Here is a 24,991-nt window from a genome sequence, read left to right on the forward strand (position 1 = left end):
TATAGCATTGAAAACTCTTCCAAAATAAACAAATAGCACAATCCAGACTTATAAGCATTGCGGTCCCTGACATAGAATGAAGTCCTATTGGTTGCTTTTAAGAGAACTACCTATGTATGTATGTACGCTGACATTGGTGTATGTTTATTTGTGAAATGTATGTGAAACTAGCACAAAATCAAATTTTAATTGAGCTTACAAGATTATAATTATATATGTAGTTAACTATTTATATGTAATAATGTGGCGCAACATCGTACAAGGATGCGCGGTTGTTTGGCTTATTGCCAAGTCCATGGAAAACGCGAACCGGCAGCTCTTAGGAGTTTTATGTATGACCGGTCCCAGATTGGATGCTTAGTTATGCGTAGAGATGTATGCGAAACCCATGTATTTTGAACTGTACAAATGGATTTAGCCGAGTGCATAGTGTAGATGAAGTGTATTTTTGAGTGGTCAGGCTGCCCCCATGGCCACCGAACGAATGGACGAAATAAAGTTGCTACAGTTCCACAGTACATCAGTGTGTCTGGACTTGTTTACTCTGCTGGGCAGCTAGACTGCCAGACTGCTGGACTGCTGGTTCACAAGGTGGCCCGTTTGCTGTTGGGCAGCGCATCGCCCTCGTCATCGCTGCGATCCGCTCGTCGCCGCTTCTTTTGGTGCTCCTCCACCAGCTCTGAGGTGCGAATCTTGTTGCCCGTCATCTGCAGCCATTCAATGTACTGAAATAGAAAATGGATAAGTTTTGTCAATAAAGTGGCTGCCAGTTGGGGAATAAAGTGCTCCCACCTGACTGTTGGTGCGCACTCCAGCCTCGTGCAGCTTGGCCTCGATGTTGTCCAGTCGGTGCTCCGCCTTGGCCGCCTGTCCGTCGCTCTTTGAGATGTCCAAAAGGTGGCGTACCCTTTGGCGCAGCGTCTCGAAGATGATGCGCCCGATGACGTGGTTGCGATCGTAGGGCGTCAGATAGCGACCGAACTCGTAGAAGTAAGGATGCAGGCGTCCCAGCTCAATGTGGGTGGTCTCCGCCTCGCAGACGGCCTTGTGCACATTGCGATAGATATCCGGCACTGCGACGGTGAAGTAGGCATTGTTTACCTTCAGCTCCTTGATGTACCACAGCGGCAGATTGACCGTCCTGCCGGGCTCCAGGTCATCGGATTCGGCACCGGAGTCCAGGAATCCTGCATGGAACTCGATATTAATGAAATGTTTGGCCAGGATGTGCGTCTAACCATCATACGAATCACTCACCCATTCGCTGCAGCTTGGTGTTCACCCGGCATTCCACCTTCTCCTGGGTCACGAATATGTCCTCGATGGAGTAGTAGTTCGGAAAATAGTTCATGCCATTCATTGCGAAGCCAAGCTTTGTGATTCGTTGATCTTTATTTTAGGTAAATTCAATTTCCTAAGTGCGCGGCCTATCGCCTATCGATATCAGATGCATTTTGCCGGGGGTCTATCGAGGCTAAAACAGCTGTTGACCTGGTCAGGTTTTATTTACTTATATTTCCAGGGATGCACTAACACTATAAAAAGCGTGGGAGGAGAAGTACGCGAAACCGCGAATCTTAAATCGCAAACTGCACTTGACATTTTCCAGACAAATAGTCATATATTATTCTTACTCAATTAAAGAAAACCTTATTCTGCAAATTTCGTCAAAAAAAAAAAACTTTTGGAATGTTTCCGTTCTCGACAATGACTTTATTTTGACTTCAATTTAGAATAATTGAAAGCTTTTTATATTATAGCTGGGAATGTTTCTTCTTCTGCGAGTCCGGCAATGGTGATTAACGCCTTAGTCCTCCTCCTCCTCTTCCTCCTTCTCCTCATCAGCTTGCTTAGCTGCATCCTCCAGCGGCATCATGACATTCGTGTCAAAGATTCGGAAGCGACGTTGAAAGAACACGGCGAATACCACCATGATAAGACTCACTGTGTAGATGCCGACAGCAGCATTGTGGTTCCACATACTGGCGGAGTTCAGTCCGCCGTTCAGATCTAGCAAATTGATCATCGAGCCGGCGACGTTGTTGTCCAATTTGAAGAGCAATATTGCACTTGAAATCAAGAAAAGTGCAATAGCGCGCAGCAAGTGCCGCTTATTGGTGACTAAAAACAGCCAAATGTCCCGAATAGCCATTTCGAGTATCTGGTGGGCCCAAGAATCAGACAAAAGTATTGGTTTCAAAGTGTTCACTTACCCTATATTAGTTAATTCCGTAACTTAGGAGAGCACACAACTTGTTCGTTTAAGTTTCTGAATTACAGTAAAAAGTTTCAAACTGACGTACGCAAACGAGGGCTGGAGAGCGAAAGGACTTTAACAGTTAACTGCCGTGTTGCTGAGCACTGGCTTGCTTCGTCGGCCTATCGAGCTATCGATAGGCGCGCTGCCACTGCCAAAACTTTTTCAGCCCTCCGGCAAACGGTCATACTCAGCTAGCTGTCCGACGAGTTTTGTTATTGGCGGAGAAAAATTACGCTGGTTTATAAATTCTCAGTTAAGCCGATTTCTCAGCTCCTCTCCCCCTTCAGAGATCTACACATCTATATATTCCTTGACCGATTTGCGATCCCGAAAGTCGAGCGGCCGTGCTTCTATATATTTTTTTTTTCTGTTTTTGCCCCTCGTGCAACATCAGTGAACTAGCGGCCCACCGTACAAAATCTCTCACAAAAAAAAAAAAAAGAGAGCAAAAAGTGAAATTGCCTTTTGCGGCAAGTAAGAAAAAGAAAAAGAGAAAAGAATATAACAACAATTTGAAGTACACGAAGCTTATTGTTTACAATAGCATATAGTACAAGTATATAAGCTAACTGGCGTCGCAGTGCGTGTGTGTGTGTGTGTGCGTGCGTGTAGTTGTTGCGCCAAAAATTCCAATCGGAATTCTGGAACAGCTGGCCACAACAACAAAACGCGGCCAATAGAAGAACAATTTAGCTGCTGAAAAATGGGCGACTTCGATCTGAATGTGGACAGTTTGATACAGCGGCTGCTGGAGAGTAAGTAAATGCGAAATTTTCCCCTCTTTCGATCCTCCTTATCCAACCCGACCACCCCCTTTGCGCCCCTCCCACGCTCCTGTCCCCTTTTTTAATTTATTACACAGTTTATCTGTGTGTATGTGTGCGATTGCATTTTCTAATTATTGCACATTGTTCGCTTAAATGGTAGTAGGTTTTCTTTTTGTTGTTGCGAGAGCCCCTTTCTCTGCTGCCGCCGCCGCCGCCACCGCTGCTGCTACTACTGCCGCTGCAACCGTTTGAATTTGACTCTTGAATCAATTAGTTTTAATTGATTTTCATTGCTCCTCTTGGAAAACAGCGAAAACAACAACAACAACAAGATGAAGAGCAACAGCATCTACTGTTACGCTCATTAGCGTTTACATAACGCTAACAGTGATCGCGCTGTAAAGCACGCCATCTCTGTCCTGCGCCAACGTCTTCCAAATGGATTTATAGTTTATTAGCTGTGTTTTTTCTTGTTTCGCCTATATTGGCAATGACGTCATCGAGCTGATAAACACGGGCGTGATTCAAACAGAATGTGTAGCTATGAAATTGCCGACGAAGGAATGGAATTGAATCACATGAGTTTCTCGATAAGGAGCTTTGCCGCCGCACATATGTGTAACCCCACTGGCCGTTGGAGTGGGAAAACGTCTTCGTGTCACGCGACCATCGCTAAAGACACTGTAAATATCGGTTGAGAAATAGTATTTCGTAGTTTTAAATTGATATATCCAGCGATCTTTATCAATAGATTCCCTAGACAAGGAATATTTTCGAGAACTTCCAAAATGTTGTCTGAGTATCGATCGCCATAGCCGATATCCACTGTAGCTGGCTTAGAGAGCGCGGTGGGGGTTGTGTCATCGTCGTCATCATGCAACCTTCCTGCAAAGCGTAAAAGCGCTAAATAGTTTACATTTTTGCAACCTCTTCTCGGTTTCGAATGCGATATGCCTCTGCCTCTGCCACTGCCACTGCCTCTTCCTTTGGTGAAAAGCCAACATCTGCGAGGGTTGCTTAAGCCGCTTAGTGCTTGTCCGCCGTTTTGCAAGTGTCAGCCAATGTCGAAGATGCGGCAGTTTGGGACTGGACTTTTCCGCTTTTCCGGGGGGAGGGCCACACCGCCCTTTTGGCTTTAGCTCTGACCGACGCCACGGGGAAATTGCATTTGAACATTGCGATTTTCGGTTTTTGTCCATTTCCGCAATGAGTTTCGCTTTTCTTCCTTCGATTCTATCTTTCGGTTTCACTTATTTCTTGCGCCGATATGACACGACCCAACTACAGTGGTCATTCGATGGGAGAACACAGCTGAAAGAAAACGGAGACAAATTTGTTAACATCACAGTTTTGTTTCTACTTTGGGATGACTATAAAAAGATATCATTGAATTACTTACTGTGTTAGTCGCTCCTTTATCGAGTGATCACTGTAAACCACTCTCGGCTCGCTAAGTAAATGGGAAAAGGGGCAGATTGAGCGTGATGGCCGCGGTAGGCCCCAACCATTTGTCAAGGTCATCGAGTGGGCTAGGTCATGGCACTACGCCCACCGCCCACCGCCCCTCCCTACAAAAACACCATTAATTTTGATCTATGAAGCGTCATCAGCCTCTGTCACCGGCAGCAAAAAGGAAAAATAAAATGGCAACAGCAAAAGCAAAAGCAAATGCGGCGGCGGCGGCAGATAAATTTCATTTGTCAAATTGCAAATTGAAATTGAATTTTTAGGGCACTTTGCCGGGCTGTCGTCTTTTTTTTTCTGGCTCTCGCTTTTCCGAGAAGGATGGAAATTGCGCTTACCTTTTGCCTTTTTTTATGTTTTTTCCTACAGCCCACACAACCTATCCCACACCCCATAGTTTTATAAATCTCTCTCTCTATATATATATATATAAACATGTATGTATATATGAAAATATATGTATGTGCATTCATTCGAAAGACTTTAAAAAACAAAAAGAGGCCGAAGAGCACGCCCAGAAGCTGCTAATCGCTCAACAATTGGCCGCCGCCGGCGGAGCAACCGGCTTATCCGCCTCATCGCCCACATCCAGCAGCAATTACTCGTCGTTGGCGGCGGTGGCCTCCTCCTTTGGTTCCGCATCCGGATACGGATCGGGATCTGGTGCTGCTCCTGGTGCTGGTGCTGGTGCTAGTGCTGGTGCTGGGCCAGGATCCAGCCATGATCCGCTGGACGAGCTCACCGAACAGCAGCGCCGCCTGCTCCAGCAATACTCGATATCGCCGCCAAGCGAGACAATGATATCGGCCGATGGCGACCAAATCACCGTCCATCATCCGCGCGAGGAGCCCAAGAAATCCAGATTGAAACTGCGCGATTTTTTCGTCGCCGAGTTTGGTATTACCACTTTCAATCCTCCACTTAAAAAATTCCTCCCTATTGATCACTTTGTCGATGTTTGATGATCATCCATCATCATCACTCTGCCCCACAAGTCCATAAGTCCGATGCAAAAGTAAAAAACCATACACTGCAGTGGTCACGACCATGAGACTTCATACTCCAAGTAGCGCGCTGTCTGTCGTCTATTCCCCCACCAAGTCAACACAAAAACATAAACCCTTGGCGCTTGTTCTCCTTCGTTCAGCCAAACCAAACCAATCCAATCCAAAACCAATCCAAAACCAATCCAATCCCATTGAGCTCTGTCCAAATCAAATGCAACCCACACTTATCACTTAGCGGCCAGCAGCTCACCCGCTTGTCACACGGCTAAAAGCTTGGGAAGCACAAAGGGATGCAATACCAAACTAATACATATCCACTCAATCAGCACTTTATCCCTGGGTACACTCAGCAAAACAATGTGACCCGCTGCTGCCTTTGTGTTCAATCATAACTTGGCAAAAATATGAAACCCTATTGATAAGACAGTTTTATTGTATGAGCAATCAGGCAGTTCAAATGAATCGTTGGGGTGATTACTTATTATTTAAAAGTTTTTTAGATTTTCGTTGGGTTTTTATTGAACTAATCTCATGTACCATTTAGAGCGGTTCAACTTTGCCAACTGTTTTTGTTTATTTGCTAAAGTAATTGCAACATGTTTGATTAGGGTTTCAATCGATAGCGCAAACAACAATATGCCGAATATTATGTGGAGACCCCCATCTGCACTTCACTAGAACTAACTATAAGTAAAAACAATTATGTTTTGGGGCAGAAGAATTTCATAATATTTATGATTTGGTGTGGGGTTACTGTTTACTTTTCCGGAACTGCAATCGCAATGTCAGTGCCAACGCTTGACCAACGCCTGCCCCGATTAGGTACATATCATATATATATATATAGTACTTTACAGATGTGTTTATCTCTATCTATGTGTGTGTATCGGTGTGTTATGCAATCACTCCAACAAACCCCGAACCCTCCACCCTCATCTAATTGTTTTCACACAGCGCAAAATCCACTAACGTCAAATGTAATGCGAAACAAATTAAATGTATAAATATTCGAGTAGAATGCGGCAGGAAGGGTTGGCATTTCTATTCAGTGAGTGGGATTGTGATTGGGATTGGGATTGGGATGATGATGACGTCGGAAAACGAAAAAAGCAGGGGGGAAATTGTTGTCCAAAAAAGAATCTCGTTGAATGTGACACGCGACATCGCAAACAACTGCAGCACTTCTGGGTGTTAAACAATAATCATAAACTATATCAAATTTGATTGGCGCTGAGTGTGCAGATGGTTACTATATACTCGTACAAAATCGGGGAGCAAGCCAAATAGTGTGGGGGTTATATAAGTATTTCTCTTCTGGTTTCGTTTGTCAACCAATTCATATGACCATCTATTATCTAACCAACACAAATCGTCGTATTTATGTAGGTAGACACATATCTATAAGATTAGAAAATAATGTATTATAAACCTGAGTGCAAATGTCTATTGGAAAGTCCCTAATCAGGTTGTGTAAAGTACTTAAGTATCAGCTGTAGTTCTGTGACCTAAGTAGTTTTAAAACAATTCAATTCAAGCCATTTAGTTGCAGTCAGTCGAATGCCCAATAAACTAAAAGCAACAAGTTAGCTTTCAAAATTTCGCAATTATCATGCCAGGAGCCTTAACCCCGGGCCAACGAATTGGAGGAACCTTAACCCCAGTAAACCCCAGTGATTGCAAACCTTCTTTCTAGTTCACATACTGTTCTGCTGTTCGTTGTTCGTTGTTTGGTGTTCGTTGTTCGGTGTTATTGATTGGCCTGTTGTCCCATATTTTCCCCTCTTTTTCGCACGTGCTGCTGCCATGGAGAGTGTGCCAAGGCTTGGGAAAAGGAAAAAGGGGGCGGCGAGCTTTCCCAACGGAACAGAACAGAACAGAACGGAAAAGACAGTGCCAAGTCATCCTTGTCCCACTGACAGACGACGTTGTCGTAGACGTTGGCCTCTCCAAGGGTTCCGTTCCGTGCCTTGACAAATATCCTTCGTTATTTTGATGCATTTCTAATGTTTGTATAATATTTGTATAATTGATTGTAGTTTGTAGATACCATTACCACTACCGCCACCCACCCCGCTTATATATGTATGTATATATATGTATGTATATATAGAAATACCGTCCAATGGCTTTCTCGTGTGTCGTCGATGTCGCCAAAAGTCGTTCTCGCATGCCAGGGTTGTCATCGCTCTTCACGTTGTGCGATTACATGCCCTGTAATTGGCAATAAAACTGTGGCACATTTAGTTTCTATATCAGTGGAATAATCTTTATAGTTCTCAACAGAAACTACAAAGCTTTAAAATGGCACTAAAAGTAGCCTTATTTTATAAACTCACTGCTCTTAAGTGCACAGCTCTTAGCTATTAGGCATACTATTTTATTTTAATGGGTAACTGATTGGTCGATTTGGTGTTACATCCTTGTTTTAGAAAAGTGATCGGCATCTCTTCAAGTTTGTTTGAATGCCACGCCGCGGTTATTGAAAATATAATTTGAATGTCACAACCTTCACGTGAGTCAATCAGTGTGGAAAAATAATGATAATAATGGCAAAGGGAATTCAAATCCGCCAGAAAAAAAGAAGAAGAGAAGAGAAGGGAAGAAGAGCTGGCATTAGTGGCCCAAAAGCAAATAACGATGGAAAACTGGCATTGCGTGTCTGGTGATTCTGTTAGCAAAGGGCCGTTAGTGTTTCCTTTGTTTCTTGGTCGATCGGTGGGGAGGTTTCGCTAATGCCTCCGTTTCCATTTAAGTGGTTTTTGATTAGCTTTCGCCATCGGCTTTTGCCACATTTGTGGGAGGCACTGAGCTGTGGGAGGAGCACTCTGATTTCGGCGATGGCGATGGCGATGGCGAATGGATACAAGTGGGTAGTGGGCAATGAGAGCTGCTTCAATTGCAGTCTAGCCATAGTTTGTTCCTTAGACACAATACAAAGGAAATGGTGGATCAATAGAACAGAGCTGTAAGTTGGTAATTTGAAATTATATCAGCATTTGCCCATTTCATTCCCTGATGAATGCCAGACTTTTCTACTTGTTTAATTATGATAACCGCACGTCCAGTCGAGTGTCATAAATACCGGGGGGCAAAACCAACCAAACAGAAATTCACAAGCCAACAAACAGAGCAACAACCAAAAAAAAAAATGTTGGCCTGCATCCATAAGCGCGTATAAACTAGAGAGCGCAGCGAGATTGTTGTGGACCATGGGGGTAAGAGGGTGCGAGGGTGTGAGGGGGGCGAACACCAAAAGTTAGTTCATTAATTAAAATAAAAACGGGGAAAAACGACAACAGAACAGGCGCTTCATGCTTGCTTAAGCGCCGTTAAACCAAAGCCAAAATACTCATTTCTCTACGAATTATTACGATTTCAAGTGGGGTTCTTGATGGGTAACTAGCTACTAAACTGATTTATTCGAAAGTAAAAGAAAGTATTTTTTACTTAAATTGTAAGAGCCTCAGCGAAAATTTAATTTAAAATAAAATGCTTAAGGTACTGCCTCTTTTCTCGCAGTGTAAGCAGGCAAGCAGCAGTTAGCCACTGGCTGCAGTTAATACTGCAACTGCAAGTGTTTTAATTATGGTGTTGTTGCGCTTTCTCCCCTTCCTTTTACATGCGGTTCTATTTTTATTTCGCCGTAGGAGCACACGTGCACATAGCACGTTATATAATATGACACTATAATTCTCACCAGGCTACAAAGCCAACCCAACCCACCCCACCTGAAAAACCCACCTGAAAACCCACCGCCCACCGCCCACGTTTTGTCACATTGCGTGCACTTGGCAAATAAAAACGAGCGGCAAAAAGCAAAAAATGCTCGCTGCTGGTTGAGGGCGAAAAAAAAAAAATGGGAGAACGAATTGCCAGTGGCGCAAAGTACCAACAAGAAAAAGAATAAAATGTTTGTATCTAATGACACGTACGTATGTATGTGTGCGAGTGTGTGTGTGTGTGTGGGGGGTCCTGGCCAAGGGATACTTGAGGGCTTAACATGATACTCGGCCAAAAATTTTGAAGGTTACCACCGCAGAAAGAGCAGGTGGCATGGAAGGCTCTGCTGCCAGAACAACCTGACCATTTGACCCAAAAAAAAAAAAGTAAAAATGTAGGAAAAATTCAATTTCTCGTTTACTTTCAGAGAAACACACCCAAGAAACACACTTACACACACACACATACACACACACATTCAGAAACTTACACACAGAGAAGCAGCTTAATAATACATTTGACCTTTTGGCTTAGTTATTTTTTTCTTGCTTCATTTTTGCCTTCCATTTTTGCGGGCCATTCTCTTGTTGTGTAGCATTGTAAGTTGTTTTTTATACTTCGGTCATCTTGCTGGCTGTGCGGAGTTGTAAATGGTTGTTGCATACTTCAAGGGGTTGAATGGATTGTGCACAAGGTCCTTGAGCTTGGAATAGGCAGGCGGACAATGGCATAATTTCGGCACACGAATTGTGAATGTCCATTCAGATATTCAGAATGCGACAATTTGGAATTTATCGTACGGCATTACATGCTGGGAATATACTTTCACTTAACAGTGGTAACACAAGGTATTTTACACGGCATTTGGGAAACTGTGATTTGAGATCTATAGATTCTCATAATGATTATTTAAGGCAATCAAGAAATCTCGTCTCTACTACATAAAGTTCTTTAAAGGCTTTAACTATTTTCGAAAGGCTTCTTCAGCTTTTGACTAATGGATTAGCTACGAGTTGCTGACGCAGTTGCCATAATTGCTGACACATTTCTAAAAACTCTTTTCCACCCAGCTCCTTGGCGCACTGTCCATTGCATGCATTTTTAATGCCTATTGGCATTACACGAGACGGCCCCGTGCTCCTTGTGCAATTTTCATGAGCCAGAGAGCTATGAAAGTATAAATCAACAAAGTTTTCTCCAATGAAACAGTGGCCCAGGCTGTTGGAAGTCAAGGGGTCAGTGGTGTCGCAAAATGTCGCAATCTGCTGGTGCTGCACAAAGTAGAACTTTTTGTACCCATGAGAAAAAGCAAAACCAGAGGGAAATTCGCTTTAAGCCTCTTACTTAAAGGAACAACTCAAAGGAAAATGTGCAAAGTAGCAAGCAATTTGTTACTAATTGCTCTATGCAATGAAAAACAGCAGTCCATTTAATACATTAACACCCTTGTTAATAGATAGAAAAAGTACATATTTTCCCAGAAGCGAATTCAATTTAAAACGAATCCTGTACTTATCACATTATCAAGCGTCATTTTTCTGCGAGTGTTTATTGTTTTCCAAGTAGTTCATCAAGTTTCAGTCCCAATTTCGGTTTCAATCAACGTTTCCTTTGCCAGCACTTCTGGCCGCCTGTCAGCTATCCTTGCACTACTTTACCCGAATTGCTTAACTTTGCCAACTTTCGGCCATTCGACTTATTGCCACCCCATCATCCTGATTCACCTACTACTTGGGCTACTTGGTTGCGCGTAGAATTTAAGGTACTTCACGACTTTACTCTTCTTTTTTTGGGGTGAAATAAATTTGCCATGTGCCTTGACCTTTGGACAAACACACCCTTAAAGCCCAAGAAAGTAATGGAGAAAGTAGAGGCCATTTAGGCAAGCAAATGATGGTCTAAAGGCAGAATTCTCGGATTACTTTCCGGCCATAATATTCATATTCACATTAAATACATGTAAATCGCCATTGATAAATCTGATTTTATAAATCTATTCAAGCATATCAAGCAAATCAACATCGAATTGAAAGCATTCGCTCCCTTTTGATGACACTCCAAATGTCCTGAATTGCAACATTTAACGCATCAGCTAAGCGAATGCAACGCATACAAATTCAATTAATTTGCGAAAAAGATCGAAACACCTGCGATGGACAGCTTCAATGCCACCAACACTGCCCAGCTCAACTTTTTCGCTTGATGTTGAAAAATGAACACCCACAAACTCGAATTTAATGAAAAAAGAAAAGAAGAGAAAAGGGAAATGTAACGAACTAAAGTTTACCCCCAAACAAAGTATAAATATTTAAATAATAACATAAATTTTTTGCTGAAAAATTCGAAAGTTTGTTTAAAAATGGATTTCCAAAAATCTGATGGAAAGTGACAAGAATAGATAGAATTCCGTTTATAAACACTCAATATTTTTGTTGTATGACAGTTTTTGGCCAAGTTATGAAGATGCCTGTTAAGTAGAGAATACAAACGAGAAACAAATTGAAAACAACTTGACACCAAAACAACTTTCAAGGTAAAATGCAAATTAAATGAAAATAAATAATGCGGTTCACTTGCCACCCACAAAACTGGCTGTGCAACGAAAGGAAATTGCGGTGTTTTTAGGGCGGATCTTGTTTTTCTCAATGTTTTCCTTATGTTTGTTAATTAGCAAATAGACATTTGCGAATGTTTAAACAATTGCCGCAGGGGCTGCGGCGCCCAGGGATCATTGGCAGTTTAATAATATATAAACACAATTAGGCGCTGCAACTGCTGTTACGCAAAAAAAACAATTGTGTTTATATGAAAGACATACAAATGCGAGATTAATTGAAGTTGCGACATAAACAAGAAAACTATAGGGTAATGGAACACCAACATCCAGCCATCCAATTTATGTGACATTTCGTAAATGAAAACATTGAACAAGATCTTCGCGGAAGTGTGGCACATAATAAAAATAAAAAATAGCCGCAAATTGGGTTAATCGACGACCCTCGGAGTCGTCTGAATGTAATGGAATCGAAATGAAATGAATTGAATCAAGGGAAACCAAGAAAACTTCAACCGTGGCCAGCAAATATGTAGAGAACGCTCATTACTCATACGCCATGTATGCTCTACGCTGTCTTTGTTCTTTCTCGCTGACTTGTTGTCGCTGCTGTTGCTGTTGTTGTTGTTACGGTTGTTGTTGTTCTTATATTGTTCCTCCTTTTGTTGCTGCTGGTGTTGTCAAAATGGAATGGCTATTTTTAAGGTCGCCGGAGATATACGCATGTGTTTCTTCCAATTATTGGCGATAAGATAAGTTGGAAAAACGCTTACAGCGCGTAAAGGAAAACAAGAAAGATAGGCGCATTCGAAGCAACGAATTATGAATACCCTGGACGGAAATAAACAAATTTAGAAATTTAGAAAAGTACTGTTGTAAATTGCTAAATAATACAACACAGCTGATGAACGATCGATTGTATATGCACTTTAAAGGGTCAGATAGTGTGTATTTAACAGATGTGACCAGTAGTATGGAATGCGGTCTGCAAGGGCACGAAAACAAAGACACGGTGGCCATAAGACAAATGAATCAGTCGCAGAGTGAGGGGTATTGGGGGTTTGTGGGTGGCAACAACTGGGGGGAAAAGCTTCCGCCTTACGACACAATCATAACGAGGCGCTAATTAAGCAAAAGCTTCAAGTAAATAAAATGGAATTTGCACTCGTAGATATAGAAAACAATACGTCGACGTAAATGCCTCTGCCTCGTCTTCCGAAAAACCCCTTCATCCGCATCGAATCCATTGAGATGTTGTTTTCCTATATAATATGCATGAAAAGTCATTTATATTGTTGTTAAAGTGTTTGCAATTTGGAGCAGTTTCCGTTTGAAAATGTTGTGCTATTTTAACACACTGTTTACTTCATAAAAAGGTGCATCAAATGTGTTAGTTTAAGCAGTGATATTCAAGGGAAATTCTTGGTTTAAAATTCTGCAGAATACCAAGAAATGTGCCGTTTGCTTTAAGGCAACATTAAAGAGATTTATAAAAGCACACATTTTGAACAACAAAATAAAATTGCTTACTAAATTCTAGATATAATTTTTTGGGTTTTCAGGTTTTTAGGGTAGTTATCTTATTGTTAGCCCTCAACTTCAAGGTGATTCCAGTCGTCGATCAGTGAAAGGGCTGCTCTCGCTTTCGCTGGCATCCCTGAGCTTGCCTGGCTTTGCAGTTATGTCGCTCGATAAATAGCCAAAGGCGATGACGACGCCGACCAGTCAAAGCCAAGCCAAATGAGTGCAGTTGTTGGAACTTTGGTGGGCTGTTGGTCTGGTTAGTTAGTTATTCGTGTATTCGAGGGAGCTTCTTACAAAATCGATGCCACCGCGGAGGATGGGGGCCCACACAACTAGCATGCGAAAGAGGCAAAGGAGTGCCTTCTGCCTTCTGCCTTCTGAATTCTGCCTTTTGCTCGGCGAGTGTATATGTATATGGCATTTGCAGTGGCTGGCCGAGCGCCATGCTGGCCCCCTCATTTTCCCGCCCTGCCTTTTGCGTTTTTGAGTTTTCCATTTTCCAATTTGGCAGGCCAGCACAGGCCAGCCAGTTGAAAAAAATTAAACTAAAGCAACGGCAGCACAGGCAGAAGCAAAAGCAAAAGCAAAAGCAGCAATATGCTAAAAATAAATGTTTATTTTATAAGATTCTTTCTGCCTTCCCTTGCTCATCCATCGGTGGCATTGTTGCACGCGTTGGAAACTTTTCCTTCTCCCTTTTTCTTTAGCTTTTTTCACATTGTCATTGTTTGTTTCTTAAGGAGGTCCAACTCGAGGGGCTGGGAAACTCGAGGGCAAGCAAAAAGGGAAAACGAGCCCGATAAGAAAGAAAATGTAGGGAAAACGGATGCTGCGAGGGGGAAATGTTGTATGTTTAAGATAATTAATCGAAATCACCGTGTGGAAATTTTAAACAATATTAGGCATATACTGCATTACTGCCTAAAATATTTGAAAAATATAAGGGCTAACACAACAGTTTAAATCATGTTAAATATGCTTAATGAAGTATTGAAAACAAGTAGAAATAAGCAGTTGCCACCTAATTGCTTTGCACATGGCCAAAATGCGATGACAGCAAATGTTGTATATGGAAATTGAGAAATTAAGAGTGAATCCACAAGCCAAACAAAGAAAAGTTTGCCAAGGCAACTTCCTATATGAATCGGCCTTTGGCTGCTCTGATTTCTTTTGGCGTTCTTAATGCTAGACAGTGCTTTAAACAGTGTTATTTATTTATTTATTTGTTTTGCAACGTTGTTTGCCTTCTGTTTGTTTGCCATTCGGTTCGTTTCTTGGGCGCTTCTTTGCTCCATTTTGTTTTTTTCGTTCTTTTGGTTCTTTAGTTTGGTTTGGCTGCCAAGGCAGAGAAATTGATTTTTATAAATAGCGCGCATACGCAACGTGGTACGCACTGAAGTAGAAAGCACACGCGACTGTACTACTGTACTATACATGCCCGTACATTTTCCATTTTCCATGTGCATTTCGTATTTCGGATTTCGAATACGCCAAGGCAACGCACAAACATCTACAATAGATCGCTCCAATGGCCACAGTGAATGGCATAGCAAAAGCTGCACAAATTTGATTTGATTCGATTTGTTCTACGAAATGAGTTGGAAAGCGAAAAACAGAAAAAAAAAACACAGGGGTCTGGGGTCAAAGGGCAGAACTTGAGAAGAAGAGTAGCAGCATCTCGCATCTCGTGCGCTTTTACTTTTCTTTTACTTTTCGATTGAAGAGTGTTTTCCCAGATTGCCAGCAATTTCGAAATATGCAAGCGATTTCCAGGAAATGGAATGCGTTTAACAATTTATGATTATTATTGCGTTTGCTGTCGAATGAAAATTCCTAGTGCGAGTTGATCTATTAATAGGCGTAATGAAATTGTAATCGATTAAAGGGTTGTGTAAATTTAAAAATTAAATAGTTGTTTACTGTGTACCTGATTCAGATTCTGTAATCCATTTGAAAACTTTGATTTTACTCGTGAGTTTTTATGTTTAATGAATTTGTATTATTCATAGCGTTTGGAAATCGCTTTAAAGTCGATTTTATTGAGGATTTGTAAACATCAAGCGACTTTTGTATACAAGTGTATTTCTTATTGGAAACAAACTGAAAATTTCAGCACTTTGCTGCTTTTTCGAGTGCTTAAACTAATTTGTGCTGCACAAATATAAAATGATTTTGTGTGTTTGCTTTAATTTCGCTAACATCTTTTCCACCGCAATTTGCACTTTGTTTGGATTTCGATTCGTTTTCGAACAGTTTTCTGCACAATTTCATTTAACAATTTGCAGGATTTTGGCGTGATTTAAATAATGGGCAGAGAACGCCTTGTTCGGTACGCTGTTCGCTGAATATTTATCCAAACGGATTACGCATACGCCATGTGCGCCCCTACTAAACTTTGCACCATTTGTCGTCAGCAACCCTCAAAAATGTTGCTGCTGTGTGATGTAAACGCCGTTATAATCATCGCTAATGTGCTTAAATGGGGACTTGGGGTAGGGTTTAGTCGGTTCGCGGTGGAGGGGGGTGGGGGTGGGGTCTTAAACTGGGGGTCAGGTGGTTACCCAATGAGGAACATTTGTGTATATACCAATTAGTTTGGGCCTAACACTAACTACTTCCCCCTGACATTCAACCCTATCTGCTAATCCTCCACTTCAAGTGGGTCAATGTTAAACGGAAGTATTTACGAATTTTTATTGCGCCAATTTCGGGTTTTTCTTTTTCTCCTTTTTTCTTTTTCCCTTTTTTGTTTTTTTTTTTGAAATCACTTCAAACCACGAAGGAGTTTTCCATTTTGGCGATTGCTACTTGATATGAAATTGTTTCTCCCGCTTAAATAAAGATTATTATCGGCTTTGCTCCTTCCGATTTGAGTATAAATCCAAAGTGAGTTCACTTTAATGGAAAGTAAATCTCGTTTAACTAAAAGTTCCATTTCTCGAGCACTTGAAGGCGATTTGCTTGCTGACCAACAAAATGGGTCAATGCAAAACGGAAACAATTACCGATTTGCAAGTGAATTGTTTTTTGTTTTTTTTTCCCATTTTTTTTTTGTGGCTGAAAAATTTCAAACGATATTTTCTTGCACTCGTCCTTAATCAAGTTGGGGCCAAAGGCGTTCATTATTCGATGTTTTGTTGCGGTTGTGTCGGCGTTGTTATCTTTGCTTCATTTGCTCGGATTTCAACTTGAGCACGCAAAGGACGCAGGACGACCTGGGCCATGATGTGTACTAGTGGTGGGCGTGGTGGTGGTGGTAATGGGCGTGGGTGTGCGCGTGGGCGTGGCACCCCTAATGGGCAACAATCATTTGGGCATGGAAATATTCTGCTTGCCAGGCAGTAAAGCCAAAGGTCGTTGGGCGGTCCAATTACGAAGTAGAGAGCGTCAAAAGAACTAGATTTCGACATTGAACCTCGCCCATAATAGATCCAAACACATGGATAGTTTACACTGCGGGAAAATAGTGCTAAATTAAGATATCTAACAGAGATTTTCTATTTCTATACATTCATTCCTTAAATTCATAAACTTTTTAAACTAACTAAAACTATAATCAAACTTTCTTTACTTCATTTGATCATGCAATACGACGATTGAATATATATGATGATTAAAGTTTGGATACTTTGCGATTAAGGTTTGGATGCTTTGCGTTTGAAATGTACACCCTTAATCCAAAAGTACTTTTAGAGGGGGAATCGAGCACACAGTTAATTAAATTGCCAGCTTGCCACCTCTACAAATATGCGATGCAGTCAGATATATGAGATGTATACGCAGTTTGGGGAAGGATTCGTTTGCGGTTTGCAACCTGCCGGGTTGAGATGAAAGTGGGAGGTGACGGGATTTGATTGCTGTTCAATTTGCGGTGTGGCATCCATTCGACCATTCGATCACTCGACCATTCGACCATGAGGGAAATTCAATTTTTCGCTGCGAAACGACGACTAATGGTTTAACAGCTTTAACTCTTATCCAAAATTAATCACATTAACTGCGAACTTGTGTTTCGGTAAAGTTTTTGTGGCATAAACTGTGCAACTTGTCACCCTAAGTCCTTCTATTAAACTTTGGACCTTTCGCCCTACAGCCTTGCTATTATTTTTGGGAAAAAATAATAAAAAATAATTCGCTGCACTTAATTTGGTTTTAGTAAACTTTGCCGAGCGCCTTATCTTTTCGCCATGCCCTTTTTGCTCTCGTTGTCGTTGGTCGCGTTGGTCGTGTCTATTCGCCAGCTATGTCCACAAACTTTCATCTCACTCGGCACTCGGTAGTTTTTGCTATCTAAATGGCTAAACATTTTCATTCAGCCCTTCCTGCCCGGCTCCACAGCTTCCGTTCTTTGAAAGTTTAACTTCTGGCAGCTGCTGCTCCACTTTGGCCAGAGCCATCATCCATCCACCATCCACCATCCACCATCCGGCTACCAACCAACCAGCTCATCATCCTCCTGGGAGTTAATCGGGTCATAAAACGTCTGACGCAGACGCTCCTTTGACTCCATCAACTGTCTCCCGAGCCATGCCACGTAGCTCGAAATGGTGAATCTCGTGATGGATTCCGTTTTGCCATGTAACTCGCTCTCAGCTGATGGGAATGCCCTTTGATTATGAGTGAATTAGAGCCAGGTAGCTCGCAATATCATAAATTGTTTGAAGCGGAGTGGGATTGTATTGGTGATTATGATGGAAAGTATACAACAGGAAATTGAAAGCAACTAAAAACTAATTTATTAATATTAATATTAATATTAATATTAATACTGCTCAGAATAGGGATACATTTTTTTAATGGAATATATTTATATAAAAGGATGCATTCTTAGTTGGAAAACCACAACTCCCCTTGAATGGTAGTCATCAACCGACCCACAACCCAACATATTCGATCCCAACCCCACTCGAACCCATATGCTTTCTTGCATTTTTAATTTGTCCGCGGCGGCGAGGAGCAGCAGGAGGATGAAGATGAAGATGTGTAGATGTGTAGATGTGGAGATTTGTAGATGGGATGTAGATAATGAAAGGATGGAAGGGTTGCTTATCCAGCTGGCTGTTGACTCCGGGGCATGGGGAAGCGGCTAAGACTTGTTAATCATGATGAACCAGTTAGATGTGACGGCAGACAGACAGGAAGCTTCCATGCGGAGTGGATTCGGCACGTAGCGTTGCCCAGATGTCTGCGCTGTACGATGATGATGGCTCTGCGTCCTCATGTAAAATGCATGATAAACAAACATGCGCGTCTTTTTTGCTTACGCATAATGTTACATCGCCCCCGCGTCGTATAAAAACAGAACCATCAACCCAACACCACCCACCACCCACAACCCACCACCCCAAAACAAAAATGAAACCACCCAGGATGCCACACCCCCCCGCTTTTGGTGATGTCTTCTTTATGCTGACAAATGCCTGACAGAGTGCGGGGAAGTGGGCAGCAGTTTTCTGTGGAGTGGAACATTGCGGAAATTTGCATAAAAATGAAAAATAAAGAGCTTCCCTATCACTCCGCTCCCCATCCATCCAGCCATCCAACCATCCAACCATCTATATATCTGAACCATCTCCCAGCAGCATTGTACCACATGTGTGTCAAAGTGTTGAGCTTAAAGTTGTGCAGATATGAAGTGAATGACAGCTGTGATGATCATTTGCTGGGTCACCGAATCCCGTGTGGCTAGAAAATGCTGCAGAAAACATTGATGCATGCTGAAGTGCAGCAAGTGTAGATATTCCTTGATTCTATACTATTTTCCAGCATATATAATACTTTTGCAGAGTAGAATCTATGTGGGGCAAACAATTTTACTGCTAGAAATTTAAAGAAAGTAGTAGCAGTATTTTCTTCTGCTAAACTTAAACTTTAATGAAAGCTCTTTCCATCAAGTCTTTCGATAAACGTCATATTTTTCGCCAACAAACTTAATAATCTCGGCAAAAAGTCGAGCAGATGCTCGCAGCAAATTTATGCGCAGGCGGAAGTAATTCTTTGATAAGTTTGAAACCGCAGACGGGGTAGACCCATTACATAATGCGAATTCAGGAAGTGGGAACCAGGAACCAGAAACCAGAAACCAGGAACCAGGAACCCTTTGCATAAGTTAAACGGATTCCACTTCTCCGAGTGCATGAACCCATGGCTTGCATAATTCAGTGTATTTATCTTCTCCGCCTTCAGGTCAGGTCAGGTCCACATCCCAAATCTCACATCCTACATCCCACGTCCGCCAGCTGCACGTACCATGTACATATATAGTATGGTATACATATATGCTAATGATAATGCCGATGCTAAACACATGCTGGTGTAAGAGAGCGCGAAAAGTTCGCCAAAGAACTTTTGCCCGGTTTTCATTTGATTAACTGACTGTTTTTTTTATTGGTGGAAAATCGTTTAGCTTTGATTTACCCCTGAAAATGCATAGCAATTCAAATTTCTCAGAAGCCATTTCATTTACATTAAGCTCTGCATGGATTGTTGAGTTTATTATTTCATATAATTCTGTGAATGCAATTGCATTCAGCTCATTAGTAAATTATCTCTCCAAAAGCTATTAACTAGTAAATCATTAATTCGATTGAACAAAGTAACTTTAATCCCCTCTTTTGCATTTAAAACCTTCAATTAAGTGGCATATTTTTTCAAGTGCTCTCAATACGAAATACGCAATAAATGCAATTCCCCCTTTGAGGTTTCCCTACATCGATGTGCGATAGCTTTAATTAACCATTACTGGAATCACAGCTGCGCTGACGTTCCGGGAATTGGCTTTGTGTTACCCACACACACAACTCCCACACACTCGTTCCTTGGGCCAAAATGGAGCTCTTTGCCGCATTTGGCTCTCGCTCGACCCCAAAATCCAAAATCCAAAATCCAGAGTTGGCTCACAACTCAACTTCCGGGGCAAGGACGAATGGATTGGGGCTTGTCTGCTTTTTTGGAGCCAAGCGCTGGGACAGCATTTTGCTCTATCCAAATTTAATTAAATTTTTTGTGCACACGCACACACTGACACACTGACACTGACGGAGGACGACCTACTTGTATTCCCAGGATAAAGGATAGCACTATCATCGTTTCACCCGGCTCTGGAGCGTTTTTTGCGCAAAATTAATTGCAGGAAGTTGGGATTGGGTTGGTATGTGGTGTGGTGTGGTGTGGTGTGGTTGGTACTGCTGGGCTACGTGTATACGCCCACTTGTTGGCCAAGGTTCCAAGCGACAACCTGCAATTATACCCAAGACCAGGAAGTCCAACCACACACTGCTGCCTTGTGCCATTCTATTGATGCCCACACAAAAAACGCCTACAGTTGAGGCCACAATCCAAGTATTTCAAAACCGAATTGGAATTTGTTTCCAAGTATATGTTCATGCGCATATCCAGTATTTGCAACTTATATAGGGAATTTTATTGCTAGTTTGTATGTGCTCTTATGCTTTCGAACTGTGGAAATACCGCTTAGTTGTGTATATTTCATACATATTGCCAAGAACATCTACAAACATAGTTATACACCTGTACTGATGTTTTGAGCTCAACTGTACCCTCACCATAGCCTGCACGCAGTTTCGCTAGCGCCACAAAGTATGCAACCATTTCTTGTGGCATTGTTTTCCCGCCGAAATCCTCAAAACCCCAAATCCCCACACCTATCAATGGATTCGTCTCCTCGTGTCTGCGTCGATAGTTACTGTGCTCGTCTGTCGTTCGGTCCGCTGCCGTTGCTAAAGCGTCAAACGTTGGCTAATCTCTAGTTTACAATGTGTATTTGCCATAACTATCTATCTATCTAACTATCCATGAAGCCATCTGTATGTGGAGTCCATTAACAAACGGTTTACTTGCAGTGCGCAGCTGCCGAACGGGCAAGCAGGTCCAGATGACGGAGGCGGAGGTGCGTGGCCTCTGCCTCAAGTCGCGCGAGATCTTCTTGCAACAGCCCATCCTGCTGGAACTGGAGGCACCGCTGATCATCTGCGGCGACATCCACGGCCAGTACACAGACCTGTTGCGCCTCTTCGAGTACGGCGGTTTCCCGCCGGCTGCCAACTACTTGTTCCTCGGCGACTACGTCGATCGGGGCAAGCAGTCCCTGGAGACCATCTGCCTGCTGCTGGCCTACAAGATCAAATATCCGGAGAACTTCTTCTTGTTGCGCGGCAACCACGAGTGCGCCAGTATTAATAGGATTTACGGTAAGTCTGAATTCACATTTGTTTATCAAATATATGCGAGTTTATCTTTATGCCTTTTTTGTCGGCAGGCTTTTACGATGAGTGCAAGCGCCGATACAACGTCAAACTGTGGAAGACCTTCACAGATTGCTTCAACTGTCTGCCGGTAGCCGCCATCATTGACGAAAAGATCTTCTGCTGCCACGGTGGCCTCAGTCCCGATCTTCAAGGCATGGAGCAGATTCGACGCCTGATGCGGCCCACAGATGTGCCGGATACCGGGTTACTGTGCGATCTGCTGTGGAGCGATCCCGACAAGGATGTTCAGGGTTGGGGCGAGAACGATCGCGGTGTGAGCTTCACATTCGGCGTGGATGTGGTCTCCAAGTTCTTGAACCGGCACGAGCTCGACTTGATCTGCCGTGCACATCAGGTGGGTGCCTAGATAAAACTCCTCATTTGATTGGATAATTCTAATGGGCTGTTCGTTCTGCAGGTTGTGGAGGATGGCTACGAGTTCTTTGCGCGTCGGCAACTGGTCACGTTGTTCTCGGCGCCCAACTACTGTGGAGAGTTCGACAACGCCGGCGGAATGATGACCGTGGACGACACGCTGATGTGCTCATTCCAGGTCAGTTGTTCAATGCATACTGATGCATGATATGGACTACAGCTTCTTATCTTATTCGTTTTGCAGATCCTGAAACCATCGGAGAAGAAGGCCAAGTATCTGTACAGCGGAATGAACTCGTCGCGACCTACAACACCGCAGCGCAGCGCCCCAATGCTTGCGACCAACAAGAAGAAATAATATATCCATCCGCTTCCATTTCCTTAAAGGTTCAACAAACAACAGAAATAAACTTTTACATAGATACACACATATATATACATATAAATATAAAGAAACGATAGCAAAGGAGAGCGATAGGCGATAGTAGAGAATGGGCAAATGATAAATTAAATGTGTGAGCTATTTAAGCAAAAACAAAAGAAAACAAAACAAAAAAATCGAAGTGCATAAATATCAACATCTATGTGAATCCGTCATTATCTGTAAACATATTAAATGTGTTACTGGATGTGGCATCTGTATCCAACTTGATTACCTTATCCGTGTACCTGCTAGTTGCAGCAGCAACATCAGGAGCAGCAACAGCAACAGCAGCAGCAGCAGCAGAAACAGAAACATCAGTGAAACACTCAGAGGCCCATAGTTAAGTTGATTCCTGCATTTGAAGATTATCTGTTGAATGGAAATTGTGACAACGTCCCCGTAACAGCAGCTCCCAGATCCAAAACTCCCGAAACATGCAGATAAATAAATACATTAAAGGTACAGCGATGTTAAGCAATGAATTTATATATAGGCTTATTAATGTAAACTATATACTATATACTTATATATTCATAACTACAAGAGAGAAACGAAAACAAACCTAAACAAGAAGAAAACAAAAACGAAAACGGAAAGCAAAGTATATGGCCATTGTGCGTCTCCTTTGGGGTTCGCACAGTGGAACCAAACCACATGGACTAGCTATCACTTTAGTTTTCCTTTGGGCCGTGCGCCGAGCTTACAAAATTCGCTGCAAATTGTTCGATTTTTGGTTCTCTTCCTATCGACTAAGTGCGCATTACAAATTTGTCTAACAAAATATTAAGAAAAATCTAAAAAATCAAAAAATAAGAAAGAAATTTATAATAATAACGGAACGGAAACGAAACGAAACGTAACGAAAACCTATATTGTAAGCTTAAAACAGTTCAACTCTGTGTGTGTATTTTATTTATTATTTATCTATAAATATAAATATATGTTCTTTTTGTCATTGTTTAATTAATTTATTGCTTACATTGTATTTATAAAACGCAAAACCATTAATCCCTAACAACTATTTTTTGTCATTACATTCGGTTTAAGTGGCAAAATACTGTTAACGTGTTAATGGGCATTTAACGATTGGGGCTTGTTTTTCATTGCCTAAACTTTACCTAGAAAAACTCCAACCTAACTTAACTTGCCTCACACACAAAAAAAAAAAAAACAAGAAAGAAAATGAATAATAAATAAAAGAATATAAAATTAACGAATTTTAAAAGCATTACTTCGAGTTCTTGAAACACCAATTTTTGTGCATATTTAGTTTATAAATAAGAAAAACGGAATTCGTTAGGAATGTAGAATTGGCGAGCAAGCGAATGAGAATATATATGAAAATATATATAAGTATATACAGAAGGAACGAAAGAAAAACTAATTTTTTAATCGTCGTAACTTATTAGATTATAGTGCCTTTTTTGCCTCCCAAAAGAAACATCCACAAACGATAACGAGCATGTAAACTAACAAATGGTTTATATATACAGATCATATACACATATACATATACAGCTAACGAAAGCTAATTATGAAGAAAAAAGAGTACTGCGTTTATTTTGTAACAATTAATAGAGAGTATTATAATCCCATTTCATTTGAAAGATAATTAAAATTCATTTAAAAATTGTTATTCTTTCCAGAAATGTATTTTGTAGTAGGTTTCAACTGATTTGAGCTATCTGGCAAAACACTTTCCAAACTTAAACAAAATTAGAAGCTTTACAGAAAAAGGAATAACTTGTTGATGTTCCATACTAAAATGAAGTGATTCCTTTTTGTTTTTGTCGAGAGTATGTTGTGGTTTTAAATCTATACGCATCGAAAAAAAAGAATGCTGGCGGCAAACAAGTCAATTAATTGCATTACAAGTAAACCGATAAAGAAATGATTGAAAATGTTAGAAAAACTGAATTTGAATCTGAAACTGAAACTGAAACTGTGGAGCGATCTAGCATTTTAGCTTTCAGCTGTTGTCTTAACACTAATATTTGTTGTTATTCCGGATTATTAGCAAAAACACATTTCCCAATTATCAACATCCGTTTCGTGTGTGTGGGGTATACATATGTGTGTGTGTGTGCGTGTGTGTCCTGCATTCGCATACTAGTTTTCATAAATAATACACACACATGCAAACATACGAGAATTTATATATATGTAAATATATATATATGAACAATTAAATAAATAACAGTAACGAAATATACAAAGTACTACAGTGAGAACAGGAAGCGAAAATGTGTAGAGAGAGAGGAAAAGCAATACGAAAACACAAAACGTATAACAGATAAATATATTTATTATTAAAAATCAAATAAAAATTAATTAAAACTTAATGCAACGTTGCAGCGTGTCTTTTATGTAAGGGTGGAATTATTATTATTTTAAACATATTGGATTTCTACTCATGTGATAGCTTTTAAGGACCGACAACAAAGGCTTTATAAGCTCCGTTTTGGTTTTGACCACACTCAGAACTTGTTAATTGCGTAACTATTGTTTCAACCAGAGCTTTTGAAAGCTGCCAGGTTCTATTACCAGGCTCCATTACCGTAGCTTTTCTGAACCATCAACTCCGAAAAGCTTTCTGTGGCTGTAACATACATGCCATGTTAATTAACAG

General features: G+C 41.4%; 3 protein-coding genes across 5 annotated transcripts; 1 reads left to right on the forward strand and 2 right to left on the reverse strand.

The window, feature by feature from the left end:
• Positions 1 to 123: 123 nt before the first annotated feature.
• On the reverse strand, positions 124 to 1,456 carry LOC6526011 (DNA replication complex GINS protein PSF3). Its single transcript, XM_002101793.3, has 3 exons — positions 1,258 to 1,456; positions 793 to 1,187; positions 124 to 725 (listed from the first exon to the last, which is right to left on the reverse strand). Exons 1-3 carry the CDS (start codon positions 1,358 to 1,360, stop codon positions 585 to 587), a joined length of 639 nt encoding a protein of 212 aa, XP_002101829.1. The 5' UTR covers positions 1,361 to 1,456; the 3' UTR covers positions 124 to 584.
• Positions 1,457 to 1,692: 236 nt separating this feature from the next.
• LOC6526012 lies at positions 1,693 to 2,365 on the reverse strand. The gene is made up of 2 exons (XM_002101794.3): positions 2,214 to 2,365; positions 1,693 to 2,161 (listed from the first exon to the last, which is right to left on the reverse strand). Exon 2 carries the CDS (start codon positions 2,150 to 2,152, stop codon positions 1,808 to 1,810), a length of 345 nt encoding a protein of 114 aa, XP_002101830.1. The 5' UTR covers positions 2,153 to 2,161; positions 2,214 to 2,365; the 3' UTR covers positions 1,693 to 1,807.
• Positions 2,366 to 2,448: 83 nt separating this feature from the next.
• Positions 2,449 to 24,614, forward strand: LOC6526013 (serine/threonine-protein phosphatase beta isoform). Of its 3 annotated transcripts, XM_039373779.2 has the most exons (7): positions 2,449 to 3,015; positions 4,972 to 5,388; positions 6,288 to 6,320; positions 21,159 to 21,506; positions 21,575 to 21,918; positions 21,982 to 22,116; positions 22,183 to 24,614. In XM_039373779.2, exons 1-7 carry the CDS (start codon positions 2,964 to 2,966, stop codon positions 22,294 to 22,296), a joined length of 1,443 nt encoding a protein of 480 aa, XP_039229713.1. In that variant the 5' UTR covers positions 2,449 to 2,963; the 3' UTR covers positions 22,297 to 24,614. The 3 variants fall into 3 exon arrangements, with proteins under 3 accessions (XP_039229713.1, XP_002101831.1, XP_015046588.1); XM_002101795.4 differs by lacking the exon at positions 6,288 to 6,320 and having other exon boundaries at positions 2,450 to 3,015; XM_015191102.3 differs by lacking the exons at positions 4,972 to 5,388; positions 6,288 to 6,320 and having other exon boundaries at positions 2,450 to 3,015.
• The last annotated feature ends 377 nt before the right edge of the window (positions 24,615 to 24,991 follow it).

Source organism: Drosophila yakuba, chromosome X (genome assembly GCF_016746365.2).
Source record: "Drosophila yakuba strain Tai18E2 chromosome X, Prin_Dyak_Tai18E2_2.1, whole genome shotgun sequence".
Taxonomy (NCBI): Eukaryota; Metazoa; Arthropoda; class Insecta; order Diptera; family Drosophilidae; genus Drosophila; species Drosophila yakuba.